Source organism: Choristoneura fumiferana, chromosome 15 (assembly GCF_025370935.1).
Source record: "Choristoneura fumiferana chromosome 15, NRCan_CFum_1, whole genome shotgun sequence".
Lineage (NCBI taxonomy): Eukaryota > Metazoa > Arthropoda > Insecta > Lepidoptera > Tortricidae > Choristoneura > Choristoneura fumiferana.
Window position 1 is genome coordinate 11914331 of NC_133486.1, and position 22506 is coordinate 11936836.

The window sequence follows — 22506 nt, forward strand, 5'->3', positions numbered from 1 at the left end:
ACTTCATATTTAGCCACAAGGTGAATTTTATAACAAAACTCAAGTTAAATTTAATCAACACAACAACGTAACGTTAGGTCATCCATCTCAGTTCAGTGCAGTAACGGAACGCATGTTCTGAAAACATGGCGGCGGCAATTGTTAGTTCGGCTCGTCAGGGTAAATAAATACTTTTTAAATAAAATTTGTGATAATAACAGGCTAATTTCAATAATAAATGTGTAACAGATATGCATATTATGCAATTTCAATGTAACAGTGTTTTTTTTTGTGCAGTTCCAAAGTTGTTTTTCAGTGACGTTGCGTATCAGCTGTTAGTGAAGTTATCGTATTTTGTAAATTATGTCTGTAGTTTTTATTAGTTGTAGTTGTTTTACAGTAGAAAATGATGTAATTGATGTATGCGCTAAATAATGCTGAAATTGTGTTACGCAATGTAGTGTTAAAATGAAAAGTTCAAAGTTCACTTTATTTGTTTTGGTCGGTGTTCACTTGTTTTTGTTAATTTTTGTCATTACTTTTCAGTGGGGAGGCTAACAAATGCTGCCAGAAGACTTTATTCTGATGTTTACCCAAAAATAACCACACATTATACGATACATCCTAGAGATAAAGACCCGAGATGGAAAGGTGTGTATATTTGTGATAATTAGCGTTGTATCTTACGCATTTAGTGAGAACTACCACGGAAATGTTTACCTAGTAACTAATATTTATAATACTGTCACTTATAATATTATTTACAGCAGCTTATCACTAGTAATTAATGCACATTTGTTTTAAAAACTGAGCGACATCTCACTCACCCATCGGTTATATTTTCACTCTTCTAAAAGTTCAACTTCATTACAGGAATGTTTTAGTAAACATTCTTATTTTGGCATGGCTTTTAAATTAATTTTAGGTGTGATCAAAGGTCAAGAACATGCACCTTGAGAACTTCTACATAAAATACTATACTAAACTGGCAAACTGCCACATATAATCCACTTATCTTGTACAAGACTAGATCATTTCATTTTTATTAGTTGCAATTTAATGTAAAAAAATATATAATGTTCTTAATGATTGAAACAAGTTTATTAAGTGACAACCCTATCAATGACCTTTAAATACTTTATCAAGCATTACCGAAATATTACACAAGCAATTAAGATTGACTATGATAATGATAATAATAAGTGCTTGGTAACAAAAAAAACAATTGTAAAAATATTAGTAATTAAACAAGAATTTGGCTCAGAAATAATTTTTCACAACTACTCAACTTAGCACATTTGCTGGTCATAATGGCTATGACCGTAAAATGCATACCATGCTATTTGACACAACAGCTATCACAGTATTTTTGAGTGCCTATGAGTCACTATGGTTTAGTGTCATTCTATTACATTTTAACATCTAAGCAGTGCCAGTGAATCTGTTAAATAGAAAATGAACCTTGTAAGTCTTAATGCATTAAAATGGGTTTGTAATTGAATTTTGCCACCTCCGTAACTGCAGAAAATCTAGATAAAATTGTCTTTGTCCATTATATTTTCACACTTTTCATTTAGTTTTATTTATGTAGGTACAGGCAATAGTTAGTAGAGTTGGTTCAATTTAAAAATCCCTAAGACTGAGAAATCATTTGGAAGGTCTGCCAGTCCGATAAATCCGCAAACCTATATTTCAAGAAAAAAAAAAATATCCAAAATTATTCTAAGGCATCTACAGACAGATAGAAGTTACAGTTATAAATGTTGAAACAAAAATTGGGGCATTATTTGAGACATTTTCTTTCAGCTATCACAGTGGATACTAAAAAATGGTTAAAAAACACTGGTAATGACTAAAATTATCTTCTAGATATAAACATGGAGCGTATAGCGGAGGAGACAGATATTCTGATCATCGGAGGAGGTCCAGCAGGCATGGCTGCTGCCATCCGAGCTCGACAGATTGCCGAAGAAAGGGGGCTGTAAGTACTCAATGCAGCTATGTATTCTATACTTCAAGTGCATGAAGTAAGCATTATCGTTAGGTAAACTGAAGATTATGACAAGCATAGTTTGGTATGTCGTCAGATCACTTTACAGTTAGTGTACAAAAGCTTTGACATACTTTTATCCTCACTGAGGGTAACATACAAAAATTATTGATGTTGGTGGGTTTTTCTCGCACAGCTTTGTTTAAATACACCTGGAGCCACGATTGGAGCCAGAGACTTGAAATTAGACAGCCATTGAGTAACAGAAAAGCAATAATAAATAAGGGCATTATTCCAAATTCCTGCGGGATGCGGATGCGGTTAGCTTTTTTTATCCATGAGTAAAGCCACACGCACTTTGTACAAGAATTATCCTAAGAAATTAGAAAAGTTATATTTATATGCTTTCAGAATTAGAAGTAATAAATTGTATATGTAGATAGTGAAAGTAAGTGGTAAATTTTGACTCAGCCAAGTTTTTATTTTATTTTAACACTTTATTTGCTTATCAATCTATGCTGAAATTGTCACATTTGGTGTAGTGTTGTTAAAATAAAAATACAAGATTGGAAAAAAAACACAGCTGAGTTTTGTAAAGTTATTGGTGTTTTTCAGGAAGTACGAGTAACTCTTCTAGAGAAGGCAGCTGAAGCGGGTGGCCACATCCTCTCAGGTGCCTGTGTGGATCCAATAGCACTGAATGAGCTCATTCCCGACTGGAAGGAGAAGGGAGCTCCAATGGATACGGAGGTCAATGCGGACAAGTTCGGATACCTGACTAAGGGCGGGAGGATTCCTATTCCAGTGTTACCTGGTAAGTTATTCAAACCCAGTCTCAGTTGTACTATACAGTAAAAAAATATTCTTTATTTGAGCACCACAAATCAGTAACATTAACTTAATATACAATGACAAAATGCAGTTAATTTGCTGATATTTTCTACAGGTGATTGTTTATTAAAACAATTATTTTTAAGGGGAGGATTAGTTAATTAACAAAGACAAGACTTAAAGATTTTTTTCCAAATTACCAAATTCTAATGAAAAATCATTTGGAAAAATACAATGTGCCTAAAACGTCAGCAGATTTGTTTCAAGGCCAGTAACTAAAAACACAATGCTAAATATAATTTAAATTTAAAGACCGCAATTTAATTTAAAAAAAAAATTATGCTATTCAGTTCATGAAGAAAAAAATGATGTGTCCTCCACAGGTATGCCCATTTACAACCACGGCAACTATGTAGTGAGGCTGGGACATCTGGTGAAGTGGATGTCGGAGCAGGCAGAGGCGGCTGGTGCCGAGGTAAGCCACTCTCCCTCTCCCAACAGACAGGCCCCTGTACAGAGGCGACTGGTGCCGAGGTAAGCCACTCTCCCTCTCCCAACAGCCAGGCCCCTGTACAGAGGCGACTGGTGCCGAGGTAAGCCACTCTCCCTCTCCCAACAGCCAGGCCCCTGTACAGAGGCGACTGGTGCCGAGGTAAGCCACTCTCCCTCTCCCAACAGCCAGCCCCTGTACAGAGGCGACTGGTGCCGAGGTAAGCCACTCTCCCTCTCCCAACAGCCAGGCCCCTGTACAGAGGCGACTGGTGCCGAGGTAAGCCACTCTCCCTCTCCAACAGCCAGGCCCCTGTACAGAGGCGACTGGTGCCGAGGTAAGCCACTCTCCCTCTCCCAACAGCCAGGCCCCTGTACAGAGGCGACTGGTGCCGAGGTAAGCCACTCTCCCTCTCCCAACAATCAGGCCTCTGTACAGAGGCGACTGGTGCCAGGTAAGCCACTCTCCCTCTCCCAACAGCCAGGCCCCTGTACAGAGGCGACTGGTGCCGAGGTAAGCCACTCTCCCTCTCCCAACAGCCAGGCCCTGTACAGAGGCGACTGGTGCCGAGGTAAGCACTCTCCCTCTCCCAACAGCCAGGCCCCTGTACAGAGGCGACTGGTGCCGAGGTAAGCCACTCTCCCTCTCCCAACAGCCAGGCCCCTGTACAGAGGCGACTGGTGCCGAGGTAAGCCACTCTCCCTCTCCCAACAGCCAGGCCCCTGTACAGAGGCGACTGGTGCCGAGGTAAGCCACTCTCCTCTCCCAACAGCCAGGCCCTGTACAGAGGCGACTGGTGCCGAGGTAAGCCACTCTCCCTCTCCCAACAGCCAGGCCCTGTACAGAGGCGACTGGTGCCGAGGTAAGCCACTCTCCCTCTCCCAACAGCCAGCCCCTGTACAGAGGGGACTGGTGCCGAGGTAAGCCACTCTCTCTCTCCCAACAGCCAGGCCCCTGTACAGAGGCGACTGGTGCCGAGGTAAGCCACTCTCCCTCTCCCAACAGCCAGGCCCTGTACAGAGGCGACTGGTGCCGAGGTAAGCCACTCCCTCTCCCAACAGCCAGGCCCCTTACAGAGGGGACTGTGCCGAGGTAAGCCACTCTCCCTCTCCCAACAGCCAGGCCCCTGTACAGAGGGGACTGGTGCCGAGGTAAGCCACTCTCCCTCTCCAACAGCCAGGCCCTGTACAGAGGGACTGGTGCCGAGGTAAGCCACTCTCCCTCTCCCAACAACCAGGCCCCTGTACAGGGGCGGCTGGTGCCGAGGTAAGCCACTCTCCCTCTCCCAACAATCAGGCTCTCTGTACAGTCAACCAATTGGATTCCTGGGCCACCATGGAACCTTATCTATCATTGTAAATAATTCTGTTTCTATAACACTATTTATCTAATGACGTTGAATGTCATTACGACTGCGACTGGTTCTGTGGTATCCTAGGAATGAAATTGTTTGACTATACCACAAAATTACAAGTGCTACAAATCATCAATGTTTATTGTTAACTTACAAATGTTTACAAAAAAAGTGTCAAATATATAGAAATCTAGCATCATAAACAAAACTATTTCAGATTGATTTCTTATATTATTATGTTTTGTTTCTGGCGGTTTTGGATCTATATAAGTATGTTAATCCGTTGCCTAGTGTCCATAGTAAGTACAAGCTTTGCTTAGTTTGGGACTAGGTCAGGTTTCAAGTGTCCCATGATATTTATTTATTTATTGGTACTAGTCGATTCACAAGCAAGAAATTAATGTCATTTAGATATTTTTGGAGGAAAATGACACATGCATGGCATTTTCATATTTGTGTGAAGTTTATACAGATAGGTAACACAACACACATATACTTCATTTACTCATTCAATCCATTCGTGCCAGCTCTGCCGAATCGACCTGTAATTATGTAGTACTTGTAATGTGTGATAGTATCTACTTTTTCCAGGTATAGGCCAGGTTGCGCGCGGCGCGCGGAGCTCCTATATCGCGACGACGGCTCGCTGAAGGGCGTAGCAACCGGCGACGTTGGATTGCCAAAGACGGGAGCCTAAGGACATGTTCGAGCGAGGCATGGAGTTCCATTCCAAGGTCACCATATTTGCCGAAGGTCAATTAACCAAATTATTATAATCATTTTTAAAGTTACAGTGTCTAACTTCGACATACTATCAGACTATTGCAAGCCGAGAGATATGTTTTTGTATTTTTTATCATTTAATGTAGGTAATCATCTTGTTGCCGCTTTACTCCTCAATCTTTACTAGTCTGTGAAATACACAAGTCAGTCGGCTTTTGGACGCAATGATACCTATCTTTCTTTTCAATAAAACTAATATTTACCTTTCCACACGATTATGAATTCTTTTATACACTTGGATTGGATACACAAGGGGTAATTTGGTCCGTTTCCGAACTCAATCTCTCTCACAGCACCGCACTTACACCGCATGAAAACCAGAATAAGTACTTATGTATTTTTTGAAATTGATTGCAACGCTACGCTACAGTCCACGGTTCGAAAATAAACAATCATGAAGTTGGTTAGAAGATATTCATCTCGCCCGCGCACTCGCGTTTCCAAACCAACGCAATAAACTTCACTCCGTAAGCCAGATTCAAAATTGCAAAGAAAGTGCTATATATGCAGCTATAGATAGATATTTGCAAAACTAACGTTTCCTAAGTATGAAGAGAGCGTTTGGAAGCCCCGTAAAAGCCCACGGAGACTAGCGAGTGTCATGCTATTACAACGTACGCCACACTATCGCCGCATCGTATAGACTGCCCGCCGCGCCGCCGCCGGTCACAATCAGCGCCACTGGCCGTGCCGCGGGTTACTTATGCAATTCTTTATTAGTATTTTACGTAAATAAAGCGCGCTAAATTATTAAAGTGATTTTATTAGAATTTTTTTTTCGTTTGGACGTTGTTCGGTTTTATAAGGGCAAGCCCGGCTTTTGGGCTTCTACGTATTTTGGGCTGCTGGCGGAGTATGGACTGTTGCAAATCTAACTAAATTGGTTGAGCTGTAGGTAGGAAATTATGGTTCAATTATTAATCCGGGACTTCAAGTTTCATAGTCAGGTTCTCTTACTTGACTATCCGATCGTCAGTGTACGTACAGTCGAATAAATTAAGTACTAGGGTGGAACCTTTTAATAATCAATTTCACTATGATTTCTAAGTATCACATGTCAACATGACAGTAGTAGTACAGAGGTTTCACCCTTACTTTGTACAAAAATGTATTAATTTTTCTCTTAAATGTAGGTAGGTATGTATTTTAATATCTGAGTCATGTTAGACATGATTTGTTATTTATTTGCAGGCTGTCACGGGCATTTAACAAAGATGCTAGCCAATAAGTACAACTTGAGAGAGAAAAGCGAGCCGCAGTCCTACGGTATTGGACTTAAAGAACTGTGGGAGGTCAAACCTGAAGTAAGTTAAACAAATTTTCTCAAAAATGTCCGTAAAAGTTGTCATTATTCTTTACATATCAGTAGGAGAAGTGCATAGTTTATGGTCAGCGAAAAATTAAAAAGTTAAAAAGATTGCAGGCGCGCTAGCTCGACAATAATGAATTAGCGCGCCTGCAATCAAGTCACATTTATTTTTTAAAGTTAAAAAGGCCATGGAATTGTTGGCACAAGTCGTTATACAGCCAAGTCTAATGGCCGGTATCAGATATTTGTTGGAATTCCGGATTTTTTCTATTGGGTCTGAAATAGCTTGTGGTGTTTTCGGTGGAAAAATACACCTGCAGTTTATTTTTAATGAAAAAAGGCGGGAAAGCATAAGAAAAATATTGGAATAAAATAAATTATATAATATATTTTGAGAAAAAGTTTATTCTATTTCAGAATTATTCACCATTTTTGAGAAAAGCTTTATATTAGTCTCGGCTGGAATAGCAATTGCTGGCTTCGTATTAGTTAAACGGACTCGCAAGCTCGTCCATTTAATACTCATACTCAGCCAGCAATTGCCTACTTCCAAGCCACGACAATAATCTACTATTAAGTACTCGTATGATTCATGGGGTTACGTAAGAAACCTACGGGACATTATCACTCCGCTGTATTTTATTGTGATAGGAAATGTAAAAAGAAAATTTCCCTAATACCATTTCCACGTTCACCTTGGATGATACAGATTAAAAAAATCGTGGTGGCCTAGTGGTTTGACCTATGGCCTCAAGCAGAGGATCCTGGGTTCAAATCTGGGCCAGCACCTCTGAGTTTTTTTTTAAATTCATGTGCAAAATTACATTAGATTTACCACGAGCTTTACGCTGAAGGAACCAATCGTGAAGCAATTCAATGACGGGATTATTCGCGGTAGATCCTTTAGCCCAGTTTAGACTTGCAAGAAAAATCGTGCAAGTTGCGAGGCCGTAAAGCCAACGAGTTTGTAGTGGTCAATCTACCGCCACAATGTAATGCAACTTGCACGATTTTTCTTGCAAGTCTAAACTTGGTTTTTGGCTGTTCCTTCGATGGAACTATTGCGTGTTTTCCCGCACTAGTTCCTTCACAAGATTTGAAGGAGGAACTGCGTTCATTTTTTGCCATTGTTCCTTTGCAAAAGCTGAAGATGCTACTACGAACGGCACAAAGGCGAAAAAATTAACGCAGTTCTTCCTTCAAGTCTTCTGAAGGAACATCCAAAGGAACCCGCGAATAATCCAATGATGTGCGTGAAATTTTCGATCCGCATTGGGTCTGCGTGAGAACTACAGATGTATAGAAAGGCTTTTGCCATCGTATTTTGTCGGAAAAGTTCTTAATTATCTTGCTTTCTCTACTAGCTTACTGAAGAAAATTTAGCATCATCATCATCATCAAGATAAATACGAATTCATCCGAAAAAATAGGGTGGAAAAACATTATTTACTAGATGTGTACGGCGCAAACTGCAGGTGGTAGGACCTTGTGCAAGGTCCGCCCGGATTGCTACCACCATCTTGTTCGCTAATTCTGCCGTGAAGCAGCAGTGCTTGCACTGTTGTGTTTCTGCGTGGAAAGTAAAAAATAACTGGCACTTGAGGTATCCCATCTTAGGCCTCTAGGTTGGCAACGCATCTGCAATACCCTGTTGCAGATGTTTATGGGCGGTGGTAATCTCTTACCATCAGGAGACCCACTTGCTCGTTTGTCATCCAGTAAAATAAATAAAAAAAACTGATCTCGGGCTGGGATGATGATGATGACTATTAAGACTAATTTAGATGCTAATTAAATGGTCTAACCCCCTGTTTCAAGATTCATTTATTACTTTTATGTCACAGATATCTGTGATGCCGTCTCTGTTTGTTTTGTCTGAATCGTATACCTTTACTTGCCCGAATTTCACTTGCCACACCAACGTTTGCCATGAAATAGAACCGTGCTGTTTTCAGGTTTTTTTTAATGTCATCTTATATAATGTAGTAGGTTAGGTTAGTTTAAGACTAGTTAGGTTAGTTTAGTTGGAGACAGCATCTCATTTATCTGTCAAATAAAATTTATTAATGAAGGATGTCCCTTCCAGAACCACAAACCGGGCCTAGTCGAGCATACCATCGGCTGGCCCTTGGACAAGAACACATACGGGGGTTCCTTCATCTACCATTTGAAGGTGCCAGAAGGAGAGGCCCCGCTAGTGGCTGCGGGGTTCGTGGTAGGATTGGATTACGCCAACCCCTACATGAGCCCCTTCAGGGAGTTCCAGCGGTTCAAACTGCATCCCTATGTGAAGCCGCTATTAGAAGGTGAATTTTGTAGTATTACATGAATTCCAAGATCCATTTGCTGACAACTTTAAACACTATTTTGTTGAACTACAAACAATTATTTTGCTCACCCGCGACCTTACGATAGCTATGTCTGTCTACTTTACAACGTGTATTCGTGCCTCCACCTCCGCACTGTAAGAACACACACACATCACAAACCTATCTATCACCACCACCACCGCGTTTCGAACTCGACCAGAGTTCATCCTCAGAGCAACACAACCGTTCGCCTTTCTACCAGATGTTAGGCGCGAGTCTAGCATGTCACGAAGGTGAGCAAAGTATTTGTTTGCCGCAGAGTAAATCCTGATTCAAGAAATTACATATCTTATTACAAGCTTGAATTCAACTTGAAATTACCTTACAAATTAAATTTAAGGCACTGCACAGTCTGCAAAAAAAAACTTGTATTAATACAAGGCTGGATCAACTATTTCTTGTTGTTATTCTGTCCCGTCAGCGAGGGGACAAAAGTAGTAAAGTTTAATAGAAGAAACCAATTAATTATAGATGGGGCATAAAAACGGTTTAAAGAGTGACCCAGGAGACCGTAACTATAGCAACGAGTGACAAGAAAAAGTTGACCTACATTTTTAACAAAAACTTATTTGCTTCCCAGGCGGTTCTAGAATAGCATACGGCGCCCGCGCATTAGTCGAGGGCGGCTGGCAGTGCATGCCGATCCCGGTGTTCCCCGGAGGTTGTCTGGTCGGCGACACGGCTGGCTACCTCAACATGCCCCGGATAAAAGGGACGCATAATGCCATGAAGAGCGGTGAGTATAAAAATAAATAAAGAGAGTAAACATTTATTCGTGACCGGTTACCTAATGATTTGTCGACAATTTTTACGCAAATTATTGATTGGCAGATACTCGAACATTTCGCCGAATAAGAGCGTTTTCACATTATCCGATCCGATATCCGATAGCCGACACCATGTGCTGCTTTCACATATTTCCGACAAAATCGTTCTTATACGGCCGGCTCAAAATGGCCACCACGCATCGGCCTCTACGCACACAGAAACAATGTAGCTACATGCATAGCACACATACAAACTTTATCGTCGGACAGCCCACGGGCGTCCGATGGTGCCGTGCCGTGAACATATCGGTGTCGGCTCCGATATCCGATATCGGGCCGGAGAATGTGAAACACAGGTACATATTTCATACATTTTACTTGCCCCGATGTCGTATCGTCGTCCGATACCGATATCGAATCGGATAATGTGAAAACGCTCTTACGGTACATACGCCGATGGATTTGTTTCCAGATGTATTGTTTCGTAACTTAACCTTTAGCAGAAATTAGTTTAGCCTTTAATCACTATACATTCGAACGTTTGCTCGAACAACTTTTCGCTTTCGCATTTGTGTTTATTTTCATCATCATCATCATCATCAGCCAGAAGACGTCCACTGCTGAACAAAGACCTCCCCTTTAGAACGCCACAATGAACGACAACTCGTCACTTGCATCCACCGGTTATCCGCAATTCTCACGATGTCGTCAGTCCACCTAATGGGGATTTTTATGTTGCAAATCGCGACGCTACCGGTTTGGGACTGACATTAGCGTTGTTGCTCATAATTCTACCTTTTCCTAACGTCATTTTGAAGTCATGTGATAACTCTGTTTATCGTGTTTCGATGAACAGTTGTTCAGTTAACTGAAACAATTACGAAACAAACAATCGACTAAACGTAACTGTGCATATCGCTACTCTACCTACAGACTACTTGGCGAAACAAATAATAAGCGTTACGAAATTATACCAAACATTACTCGGTCAAAGGAGAGATCTGCCGATAGTTGCCTGATAAACAAAAATCTGCGTAATTAAACACGGCGAAACGACAGGTCACGCTCCTGACATGGGAAAAATAAGTAAAATAAAGTGTTTCTTGTTTATCGTTTCAAAAATTGTCCCCATTTTTTCATACAAAATTTTATGAGTCAGTTTTGTCACGCCCATACACTGAGTGTATGAAAAAAACGTCGCTAAACTGCCATTTTTTTGGGGACATTTTTTTAAACTTTCGGAAACGATTATGCTCTTGACTCTGAGTAGGAAAAACCATATTTTTCCATAATTTCAAAAAAAAGGGTACACTTTTTTTTTTAAAACGTCCTGTTCCCAAATCAGAAAACTGCCGCTGAAAATAATCAATCAAATTTTATTACGTATGTCACTTACCATACGTACAGGATTTATTCGGCAGGTATGCTAGCAGCGGAGGCAGCCATGGATCTCATAATATCGGGCGAGGCGACGCACGATACAGGGGTGGTGCCTTCCGCGTACGAAGATAAACTCAAGCAGTCCTACGTTTATAAGGAACTCAAGGTAATATTTAAAGATGCAATGAAGCTTAAATAATTAAAGGAGCAGTGAAGTGAGCTTGTGAGATGTAGAAAAAAAATCTATTGCATAATGATGAGAATTCAGTAGGCACTTATTCGTGTCATTCAGTAGGTCATGGCATGATGCGGTGTAATATTTAAAGACCCCTATATGTAAAGACTAGCGTTTACCCGCGGCTTCGCACGCGTAAATCATTAGATACAGCAGTTGAATTTAAATTCCGGGACTTTATTATATTCTCGTGGTTTTTAATTACATCGTGGTTCTCATTGACGTTATAACAACCATGCCAAATTTCATGACTCTAAACCAAGCGGTTGTTATTTCGAGGTTTTATCCCTATCCCGTGGGAATATCAGGATAAAAAGTAGGCTATGTGTTATTCCAGATATGCAGCTATATACGTACCAAATTTCATGACTAAGCCCAGCGGTTATTATTTCGAGATTTAATCCCTAAAATCCCCCCCCCATTCAATCCCTTTCGAGATAAAAAGTATCCTATGTTTTAATCCAGGTTATAAACTAACTTTTTGCCAAATTTCATCCAAATCCGTCCAGCCGCTCACTCACTCACCAACTTTCACATTTATTATATTAGTAGGATGTAAATAAAATGAATGTCCACTGATGTCCACCTTGATGCCTTACTTATATTCCAGCAAGTCCGCAACGTCCGTCCGTCCTTCCACACCAAGCTGGGCTTGTACGGGGGCATCATATACACCGGCATCTCGACCATACTGCGCGGCGCTGAACCCTGGACCCTGAGCCACGGAGGTAAGCCTTTTACTACCATCATGAAAAACAGAAAGAAAACAATGAGAAAAAAAATTCCATTTAGCATTTTAATTTGATTGCTTAATAACGATATCTCTTGTCCGGGTGAGCGGTTGGTTCCGATGGAGTGCCGAAAAGTTTCTCGATGAGGGCTACGGCATAGATGTCGCTAGTGTCGCTGCTTAAGTGGCTAAATAAGAAACAACACAAGCTGAGATATGAGGTGCATAGGAGAAATTCGTGTCTGTATCGTTGTCCAGCGGCGGTGTAGCGGTATAGCACACGGCACGGAATGCCGAGGACCTGGGTTCGATTCCAGCGCTGGTCTTATTTTTCTGTGCATCTATATTGCAGTTTGTATTTTCGATATAGGTTTTACGGGATGACCGTAAAAGTAACAAAAAATTTGGAATTGAAATAAAAAATACAAAAAAGATTCCAAAAAACCAATCCATTTAGCTCGTCAGTTGCATTATCAGAAATATTTGACTAAAGTACTTTTTCTCGTGTCAATCAAACAAAATAAGTTTTTGGACTTTTTGGTAAAAAAATCATTTTGAATAAAAGCTATTTTTGCTGACATGACTGTACTTGCATTGTCACCCAAACGACATATGCAATTGCATACCAAATTTAAAGTCGATGCCATTAACTGTTGAAGAGTTCCATTCTGCGGAGACGATCCTGGCCGGACTTCCAGGATGTCACCACCAGATTATTGTATTGTCACGCAATTTACACAAGTATGCCAAATTCCAAGAGAAACTGACTCCTGGAAGTTGATCGAATTTAACTTGCAAGATTTTACTACAGACAACGGGACAGGTGAAACTAAAGGTGCGGCCACATGCAGTCGCTTGATTATGCAGAAATTGGAGTGAATGAAATAAAAAATAACAGTGTTTTTGCCGAATGTGAAGAGGTTTTTTTTTCCAGCGATAAAGCTCAACATTTTCAGATTTATCGTTATATGTCACGTGACCAAACTTGCCGCTGGAAACGAGCATCGAGCGACATGCATGTGGCCGCGCCTTAAATAAAAGCTTGTAACATGACAAAGATGAATCGCATCAAAGTTCGGAAGTGGAGACCGGTGCGACACTTTTTAGCACGACGTGATGTTACGCGAAACTTTAATTTGCTATCTTCATATTTTTTTCTTTAATTGATAAAAGAAAAAATACCTCCCAATATTGACTGATAATCTAAACATTTTTTTTTAAATAATGTTATAATTAAAGACAAGACACATAATTTTAAGAAGACAACACAGTTTGTACAATGTTTGTGGAAGCTTCTTCTGTACAATCTATTGCGGACCTTATTTTAAGCTCTCTCGAACCAATGTTCCAAACCGCTGCCACAGAAGAACTATTAATCAGTTTATAAAAAGCCCTTTTTATTGTATTTCAGGCGCAGATCACGCGAGGCTGAAACCGGCAAAGGAATGCCAACCCATCGAGTATCCCAAACCCGACGGAGTTATCACGTTCGATCTACTCTCCTCGGTCTCTCTCACTGGTATGTACTTTATTGTTAGTACGCCCTGAGACTAGGAATAGAACTGACGGTTATTCCATATACTTATATCAAAATAACCTACACTAAGGGGCTGTTTCACCATCCATTGATTAGTGATAAGTGACGGTTAAATGTGATGCCGTCTCTATTTGTTTTCTCGAATAGACGGAACGGCATCACAGTTAACCGTCAGTTAACACTAATCAATGGATGGTGCAACAGCCCCTAAAATTACTTTGAACTGTAAACAATGAGGTTGTTTCCGACAGGCGAAATATCGCTAGATGGCTTAGTATCGTGAGGTCCGTTTGACGTTACAGTCTTGTTTGTGATTGGCTCATTTAGTTATTTAACCAATCACGAGCGCGACGCAATAGTAGATTGGATAACCAAGGGTGGAAAATGACCCATTTCACCCGAGATATTAGCCAATAGTAGAGACTTATCATTTCGACTGTAAGGAAAGTAAAATACTATAGAGAAATGAGAATAATAATAAATTGAATTTACTTATATCCAACCTCCAGTAGTCACCGACCAACTAACTAATGTCATCCGTCGCCACATCAACCCTAAACAACATGGTTTTATAAAGGTAGAAGTGTGGAGAGTATTAACCTTCTTTTATTCAGCGAGGTGGTCCGTGACGCCATGGATGGTAATTTGCAAGTAGACGTTGTGTACACGGATTTGCTAAGCATTTGATAAAATATCTTTAATACTACTACTTAAGCTTTGGAGTCTCGGTGTGCATGGGACCTATTTCGCTGGATTAAATCATACGTGGAAAATCGGTCGCAGGCTGTTGTGCTGGGCGGGCATTCATCTGTGTGTAGAGAGGCTTATTCAGGGGTACCGCAGGGTTCCCATTTTGGGACCATTATTGTTCACTCTTTATATTAATGACATTACCACTGCTTTATGTTACTCTAGTGCTCTACTTTATGCGGATGATACAAAAATACTCCGAGTTGTTAAAAGCCTATTTGAATGCGAACTTTTGCAGAAAGATTTAACTAATTTTGAGAGGTATTGTAATCAAAATAGTTTATTTTTAAATGCTAAAAAATGTTCGGTGATAACGTTTACCAGGAAAAAGAACCCGATAATTTATGAATATGAGATATGCAGCAATAAGTTAAACAGGGTTCATGAGATACGTGATTTGGGGGTCATAATGGACTCCAAATTTACTTTCAATCCTCACATAGACCATATCTTAAAAATGGCTTATAGACAGCTAGGATTTATTCTCCGCGTGGGCAAGCCATTTAAACAACCTGCTACATATAAATTGTTATTTAATAGTTACGTGCGTAGTCGCTTAGAATTTGCGTCGGTCGTGTGGAATCCTCATTACCAAGTCCATAAGGATAGAATAGAAAAGGTGCAAAGGAAGTTCGTAAAGGCCTGGAGTTCAGAACAGGTCGACAATATGTTGATTATGTATCGTCAGCTATACGCCACAGCATTCAGCCTCTGACCATCAGACGGTCATGTACCGATTTGTTTACACTTTTTAAGATTCTGAATAACCTGATAGATGCCCCTGAACTACTGAATGGTGTGAACATTCGCGTCCCCCGGAAAAACGAACGCAGCTGCCGTAAAAGGGCGTTGTTTAGTGTACAGAAACATAGAACCAGGCATGCGCAATTCTCGTACTTGAGACGTGTATGCAAACTGTATAATGATAGTTGTATGAGTGCAGATTTGTTTTGCAGCTCGTTGGATGTATTTAAAAATGTATTAGAGATTTATTGAAGTAGATATTTATATATGCATGTATATGTGTGTGTATATGGGCTTAAGATAATTGATGATCTTAATATTGCTTAGGTATAGGTTGTATGTTTAAACGTGTTTCATATTTTCATATTTTTCATGTTTTTTAACAAAAGTTATCTGTACTAATATTTTAAAGGAACTATAGGTCTATTTAATATAAAACTAATTCCTAGCTTTAGCTAAAATGCAAAATTATTGTGAAAGACTGTTTGTTTCTAAATAATTAAAAAAAAAAAAAAAAAAACTCCAACGGTACTTTTCGACTGGCCAATTGCCACGGCCGACTATAAAAAAAATCGAGTTGGTCACGACCAAGGAGCTTATATACGAAACTGGAGGTTGAACGCCAAATGAAGAAGTTTGACCTTTATTACTTATTTATATATTCCATCTCTTTCTTTCACATTTCACGAATGACTTCCATCTCTCTCTTAACCTAACTAAAGAAAGAGATGGAATATGTTCGTGACGTAATAAAGATCAAAATTCTTGTTTCAAACGGATGTTCGGCGTTCAACCTGCAGTGTTGTATATAAGCTCCTTGGTCACGACGTGCATCTAGATGGCCATGCTGAAACGTGAAAAAAAAGTGTCATTGACGTAACTAAATTATCTTCGACTCCGTGGCTAATCGTAAAATAAAAAATAAAAAAATACTTTCTACTCTAGAGATGAAAATGCAATTTTCCATCCAGCTATCTACCTATGAAAATTAAACTTTCCGAACAGGAGAGATGAAAATGTAAGTTGTCAACCGGACCTCACCAGTAATGCGGGTTTACAAACCAGTTGACGCTAGTCCTACTGGCCTGTCATGAAAATCCTCATTTACGATTACGATAGCTATGTCTATGCAACAGCAGGCTTTGTATAGTCCAACAAGTTCGTGTGCGACCATCCCTGAGACGCGGTGGCGGGGGCGAGGTAGCACGTCATGAGATAAATTTGCCAGATATATCTAAAGATAAGTAGTAACTATTTATGAGACCTAGAAGTAATAGCACAAATTAACTGCTGAATTTAAAATGTCTTTATCAAGACAAAGAAATAGAATGACGGTTAAAATTGTGAAGTTTTTCGCCGTATGACGCTTTCCGCGAAATTATAAGTCCATTATTTTCTCGAGATGATGATTTTCTTGTGCCGATTTAAAAGATACGCTGGTGCCCTGTATTTCTATCAATTTAGGGTCTTTAACAATTTTTTTATTGTGGTCTGCAAAAAACCAGTCGCTTCAGAGACGGTTTTTACCAAATTAATATCATTGACACATTCGGATGAAGAACTGTAATTTCTGCGTAGTTCAAAATATTTGTACACATTATACACAACCTCCTCTGTCTGTCGATTCATCTGCGGATTATAATCTCATGTGCATCGAACGTTTCGTGACACAGCCTCTGTAGACCTTGTAGCCGCTTCAAATGCGCGGCCGCGACTGAAGGCGAGCGCCGTGCATTACGTGCGGTTATACTCCCCGCTACTCCTCCAGTCCCCGCTACGTCTATAGTACCTCTCCCCCGCCACCGCCCCTCATTCCTAGGGAGGGGACCATACGCAGAGCTTGCTTGGGCAGTTTTGCGTAACGTCACTTAAAATTTTGAAACATACGTGTCACGCGGGAAGAGCTTGCGCATCACCGATCTGACTGGCGCAGTGCCGTAAAAATGACAACTGAGCGCTTCGAAATAGCTCGTCTGGAAGATCTTGACGCTAAACCCAAACCTGTGTACTTGTATATTTATAACTCTTCGGGACAGCTGTTCTGTGCGCCTTGTGACCGTGCATTTAAAGTTCGGGTCGCGAGTCGCATTCGGTCACATGAGCGGAGGAAACCGATTTAATTCGTAGAAGGGTTCGCCGGACATCATCTATGCACCGACATCTATGTATAGACTGCATGTTTCTTACATCAAAACGGCGCACAAAATTTGTTCACAGCGCGGATTTGTGAACCTTTCACTGTAATTTGTTGACTTCCGTGACAGGAGTTGTGTCAAAGTAATATTGATGATTGATGCGCCGCGCGTTTTGTTCCAAACAGCCAGTCTAGTGCCAGATAGATGTCAATGCATCTATGCAACAAATGTTTGTTACTGTCGTCCGCCTCCACGCTGTAAGAACAGATACATCACACAAACTCAACTATATAATTGTTGCTATGCTTATACTTACGTTATAGTCACTACGCTGACGCATTTAGAACTCAACCAGAGTTCATCATAATCACCATCAGAGCAACACAGCCGTACACTATGTCCACAATGCGCTGTGCACTGCTAACATTGAATTTTTAGACATGAAGGCCTTTAATCTGTCATCTCCAGGATAACAGGATCAAAGGAATTTGGGCACAATTTTGGCCTGGGAGAGGACAGGTTAATAACGTATAATTTGGCCTAGCTACAAATTTGTACGGCATTCTCGGCGCGCGAGTGCGCCTCGCGCTTGGCCGACATCTGTTTACCTTTTTTGCACCTTTCAATTTAAATTGTTTAACAGGAACAAATCATGAAGCCGACCAGCCGCCCCATCTAACGCTCAAGGATGACACGGTTCCAGTCAAGAACAACTTGGGCATCTACGACGGACCTGAGGCTCGATTTTGTCCTGCAGGTAACTGGCATAATTATACATTTACTAGCCTGTTTGGCTTTTTGAGCGGTTTTAGCATACCGTACCTTTCTCAAGCCATACTCTAACTAAAGAAGGACGGTGCGCCTAAACCGCTTGCGTTTAGTCGCAGTGTGTGCTAAACCTTGTAGTTGACAGATATTTCCACATCTGAAACTGATTACAAATCATGGACAAGATAGTGGGCAAAGTAAACCCGTAGTTGGCATGGAATGTCACTTATTATATGAAATACTAGTGTGAAGTGCGGCGAACTGAAAATATACTGATTATATTGTATTGTGATTGTATTGTAACAAAACATTGTTTCCAGGTGTATACGAATATGTTCCTTTGGAGACTGGGGATGGACAGAGACTACAAATCAACGCGCAAAACTGCATTCATTGTAAGTAGTGTTTTTCTTAAAACAACCGATATACCTAACACAAGTTTGAATTTAGGAAATCTCGTAGATAGATAAATTCGTCTTTCTGCATCTTTCCTTGTTAATCAGGTATACTTGTTCCATAAGGGGTGCCCCTTATTCCCTTATGTTCCATAAGCGTAATATTTTATAAGCTTTTATTCGCCATTTTCTAAGTAGTACAGTCATCTGCATTAATATCTGCCACAGCGGAGTGTGCTAAAATATCTGACACGTCCTAGCGGTCCTAGAAATAGAGACGTATCAGATATTTATGCACGCTTGTTGTGTCAGATATTGGTTCTGGTGATTGTAGTACCAACAGGGTTGCACGGGATAATTATCATGATACTTATCACGATAATTACAAACTCACAACACACTCACAAGATGTTTATGGGCGGTGGTGATCTCTTACCATCAGGACACCCACTTGCTCGTTTGCCATCCAGTCGAATAAAAAAGAAAAGAAAAAAGAAAGAACTGATACTTATCAATGATAATAACGTCTATACTTGCATTATTATATTATGCGTAAAGTCTAAAGTAAAGTGGCGCCTCGTTGATTGTACAGTCGAACTCGACAACAACAACAACAAGTTTGTTGGCAGATAAATAATTATCGACTAATAATCCATGAACATTTTTTTAAAAATATTATCTTGATATCTTCCAACCAAGCTTGCCAGTGAATATTGTATTGACCCTTTCCAGTGGTCGGATTGACAATTTGACACGTGTATACAGGCTCTGATGACAATACAATGATCAAATGTCGTCAGAAACAAAGCATGCCTACTCGTATTTACTTTAACTAAAACTTCATCATGATTTCAGGTAAGACGTGCGACATTAAGGATCCATCACAGAACATCAATTGGGTCGTACCTGAAGGAGGCGGTGGCCCAGCCTACAATGGCATGTAAAGATAAATTAGAGATTTTATCCATAAGCTCCCCATGCAAGGTGCTTCCAAATGTCATTATAAAAATATAGTGTGTACTCAAGAAATAAATCCACAACAATGTTTTTGAAAAACTTGCAGTTATGGCCAGATTGCAGAAAGCCAAAAAGATGTTTTAAACTTTGCGATTTTCACTCATTAATGCTAGACTTGGGACTAAATTACGACGATGTACTCGTATTATGTATTGATAAAATTGCGTCGAGGTTTCGACACATTGCAGAAAACGTCGAGGTAGTTTAGCAATATACAGTCGTAGTTAAGCCCGGGCGTCTTATTAATTGTAAGCCAACGTGTGTTCTCTTTCATCGAGATTTGCTACATTTGTACGTAAAGAAGTCAAAGATATTGCTTATGAATACTGTTCTTTTTCCGGTTGTATGATTAGATTGTTCAGTATAATATATGTAACTTTTATAAACAACATGTATAAATGTATAAAAAACTTAAATTAGTCTGTATATTTTTCGATTACACTTTTTAAATTATTAAAATCAAGTAATCAATAAACAATCTTGGCTGTTGTATGAATTTTAATAAATTATTATATGTATCGTGGAAATGTGCGAGTGTTAGGAAACCAATTTTAGCGTAAGCGTTATTTTATACAATGTTTTAAATAATAAATAATTATTTTAGGTAAAATCTTTTGTATTATTTATTTGTTGAGTATCATGTATCCGAATGTAGGTAAATCATGAACCTATTAAACTAATTGGAAAGACTTGTCTAACATGTCAGGAGATGCTGATCTGGGTCAAGTCTGAGGGTGAAGCCAGACGAGCGTAATTTTTTGAGTTGTGCGTCGCGTATTTTTGCTCGCGTAATTTCTGCTGTATTCGGTTTTTTACAAAAGTGCAGTTTGTGCCACACGGCGACTCAAAATAAGATGTACCTACACGGTGTATGAAACCAAAATTAACAATTAAAAAAATTACGCTCGTCTGTCTTCGGCTTTAAGGGGGGATATCAAAAAGAGAATCTACAAATTTTAATAGTACGGGCCTCACGCTTAGTTAGTAGGCAAAAGCGAAAAGGGGCAAGTACCGAATAGATCCAAATATGACACCGATAGATTTAAAATATATACAAAAACACCTCTGCGCCAATTCTTGTGCCGCTATATCATAGGCATTTTTGACTGAATTTTTAAATCTCCTTAAATATTAAACTTGAATAAGAAACCTCTTTTGTTATTAAAAATAGTACAAATCTAAAGTACAAATTGTCGATCATGTTGACATCACGTTATTGCGTCACTTACTATGTGTTTACTCTGTTGACGTCTATCATAGCTTTATCAGATGGTGAGATGAAAATGATCCAAACATCAAGAATAATACGGCATTTCTGTTCAGTAATCCAATGAACGCACCAGAACAACCGATGAAGCGACAATGCTGCAAATAGTCGCTCTTGCACTTCTGTGGGTCACCGTAAGTAATTCAATTATTCTAATGCCGAGTTTAGACTTTCAAGAAAAATCGTGCAAGTTGCATTACATTGCGAGGCCGTAAAGCCGACGAGTTTGTAGTGGTCAATCGAGCGCCGCAATGTAATGCAACTTGCACGATTCTTATTGCAAGTCTAAACTCAGCTTAAGAACCATCGCAAGGAATCTCGCATTCACGCAAAAAACCGCATCGAAATCGGTCCATCTGTTTGAGAGCTACGAAGCCAGAGACAGACTTGGCGTCAAACTTATAACACCTCTTTTTGGCGTCGGGGGTTAAAAATCATTGCATTTACCGTAAATACTAACGTCGCTTCCAACCGCTCAAAGGCCAAAATTCGAAGTTCGTATCGTACCGTTCCTCTCACTCTTGTATTAAATAGTATAAGTGTCAGAGGACGGAACGACACGAACTTGATTTTCGAAATTCGTAGTAGTCCCGCTGGGGCGCTACTGTAGCGACTCCTAGCGCCATCTAGTGAGCACATATAGACACTTCAACCATGTTCTACATCGTGCTATCGAAGTTTCACAACTCTGACGCATATATACAACTACCAATGCTCGTCCTTCGGACTTCGGTCTCTATTGGAGCCTCCCCCTCACTACTATGAAATTGGAAAAAGGAAGTTCATGTCGTACCCTCTCACTCTCGTATTTAAATAATATAAGCGTGAGAGGGACGGCAAGATACGAAGTTCGAATTTTGCACTACGTAGAATCGGACCTGACCGTCTTCTACTTCAGTAGGTAAAGAAAATACTATTTTATGGAAGCAATTTGGATTAATCCATTTGGAAACGCGACCAGTGACAACAGTAAATGACATCGTGACACCAAACATTTTCCGAAAATACCTTGAAGAAATGGGTTCGTCAGAATATTGTGCTATGATGAACACTGCGGTATATCAATACACAATCATTCTTCACAAACCGAAAATAGAGATGGGCAAAACGTATATGAATAACGAATAAGAATAGCCAAATTATTCGTGAGTGACGAATAAAATTATCGAACGATTATTCTTGTGAAATAACTTTATCCACAAATAGTTTATAATTTGTAGGTCACGTCGAAACGGAGCGACGGATCGACGTGATTTTTGGCACAGAGATAGTTTGGGCCAGAGAGTACCTAACATAGGCTACTTTTCATTCCGGAAAAATGCACATTTCCCGAGGGAACAGCGCGCGATAACCGAATTCCACGCGGGCGAAGCCGCGGGCAAAAGCTAGTAACGAATAAATCATTCGTCATTTCAAAAATGTGCTCAAATGATTTATTAGGTAGCGAATATAACTATTCGCGAACAAATTACTCGCGCATAAATTATTCGTGGATAAATTATTTGCATAAAATAAATTATTCACTAAGAAATTGTTCCCGAATAAATTATTCGTGAATAAAACGAAAAAACAATAGGTACCTAACTGCGAAAAATAATGAATTTTTGTTTATTCGAACAATTATTCGGACAAAAAAATATCCGAACAATGCCCATCTCTGTCAGAATGCATCCATA

General features: G+C 39.9%; 1 protein-coding gene and 1 long non-coding RNA gene across 2 annotated transcripts in view; one reads left to right on the plus strand and one right to left on the minus strand.

Moving 5' to 3' along the window:
- Positions 1-22506, minus strand: part of LOC141435628 (uncharacterized) — a 226363-nt gene that overhangs the window by 117968 nt on the left and 85889 nt on the right. The gene's annotated exons all lie outside the window — the stretch shown is intronic.
- Positions 98-20175, plus strand: LOC141435623 (electron transfer flavoprotein-ubiquinone oxidoreductase, mitochondrial-like). The gene is given in 17 exon segments (XM_074098368.1): positions 98-159; positions 526-630; positions 1849-1964; positions 2585-2783; positions 3184-3275; positions 4976-4980; positions 5242-5334; positions 5336-5397; positions 6619-6731; positions 8823-9042; positions 9686-9841; positions 11294-11418; positions 12098-12215; positions 13629-13736; positions 18027-18140; positions 18472-18546; positions 19402-20175. Coding segments are annotated over 17 exon segments (1824 nt in total). The 5' UTR covers positions 98-125; the 3' UTR covers positions 19491-20175.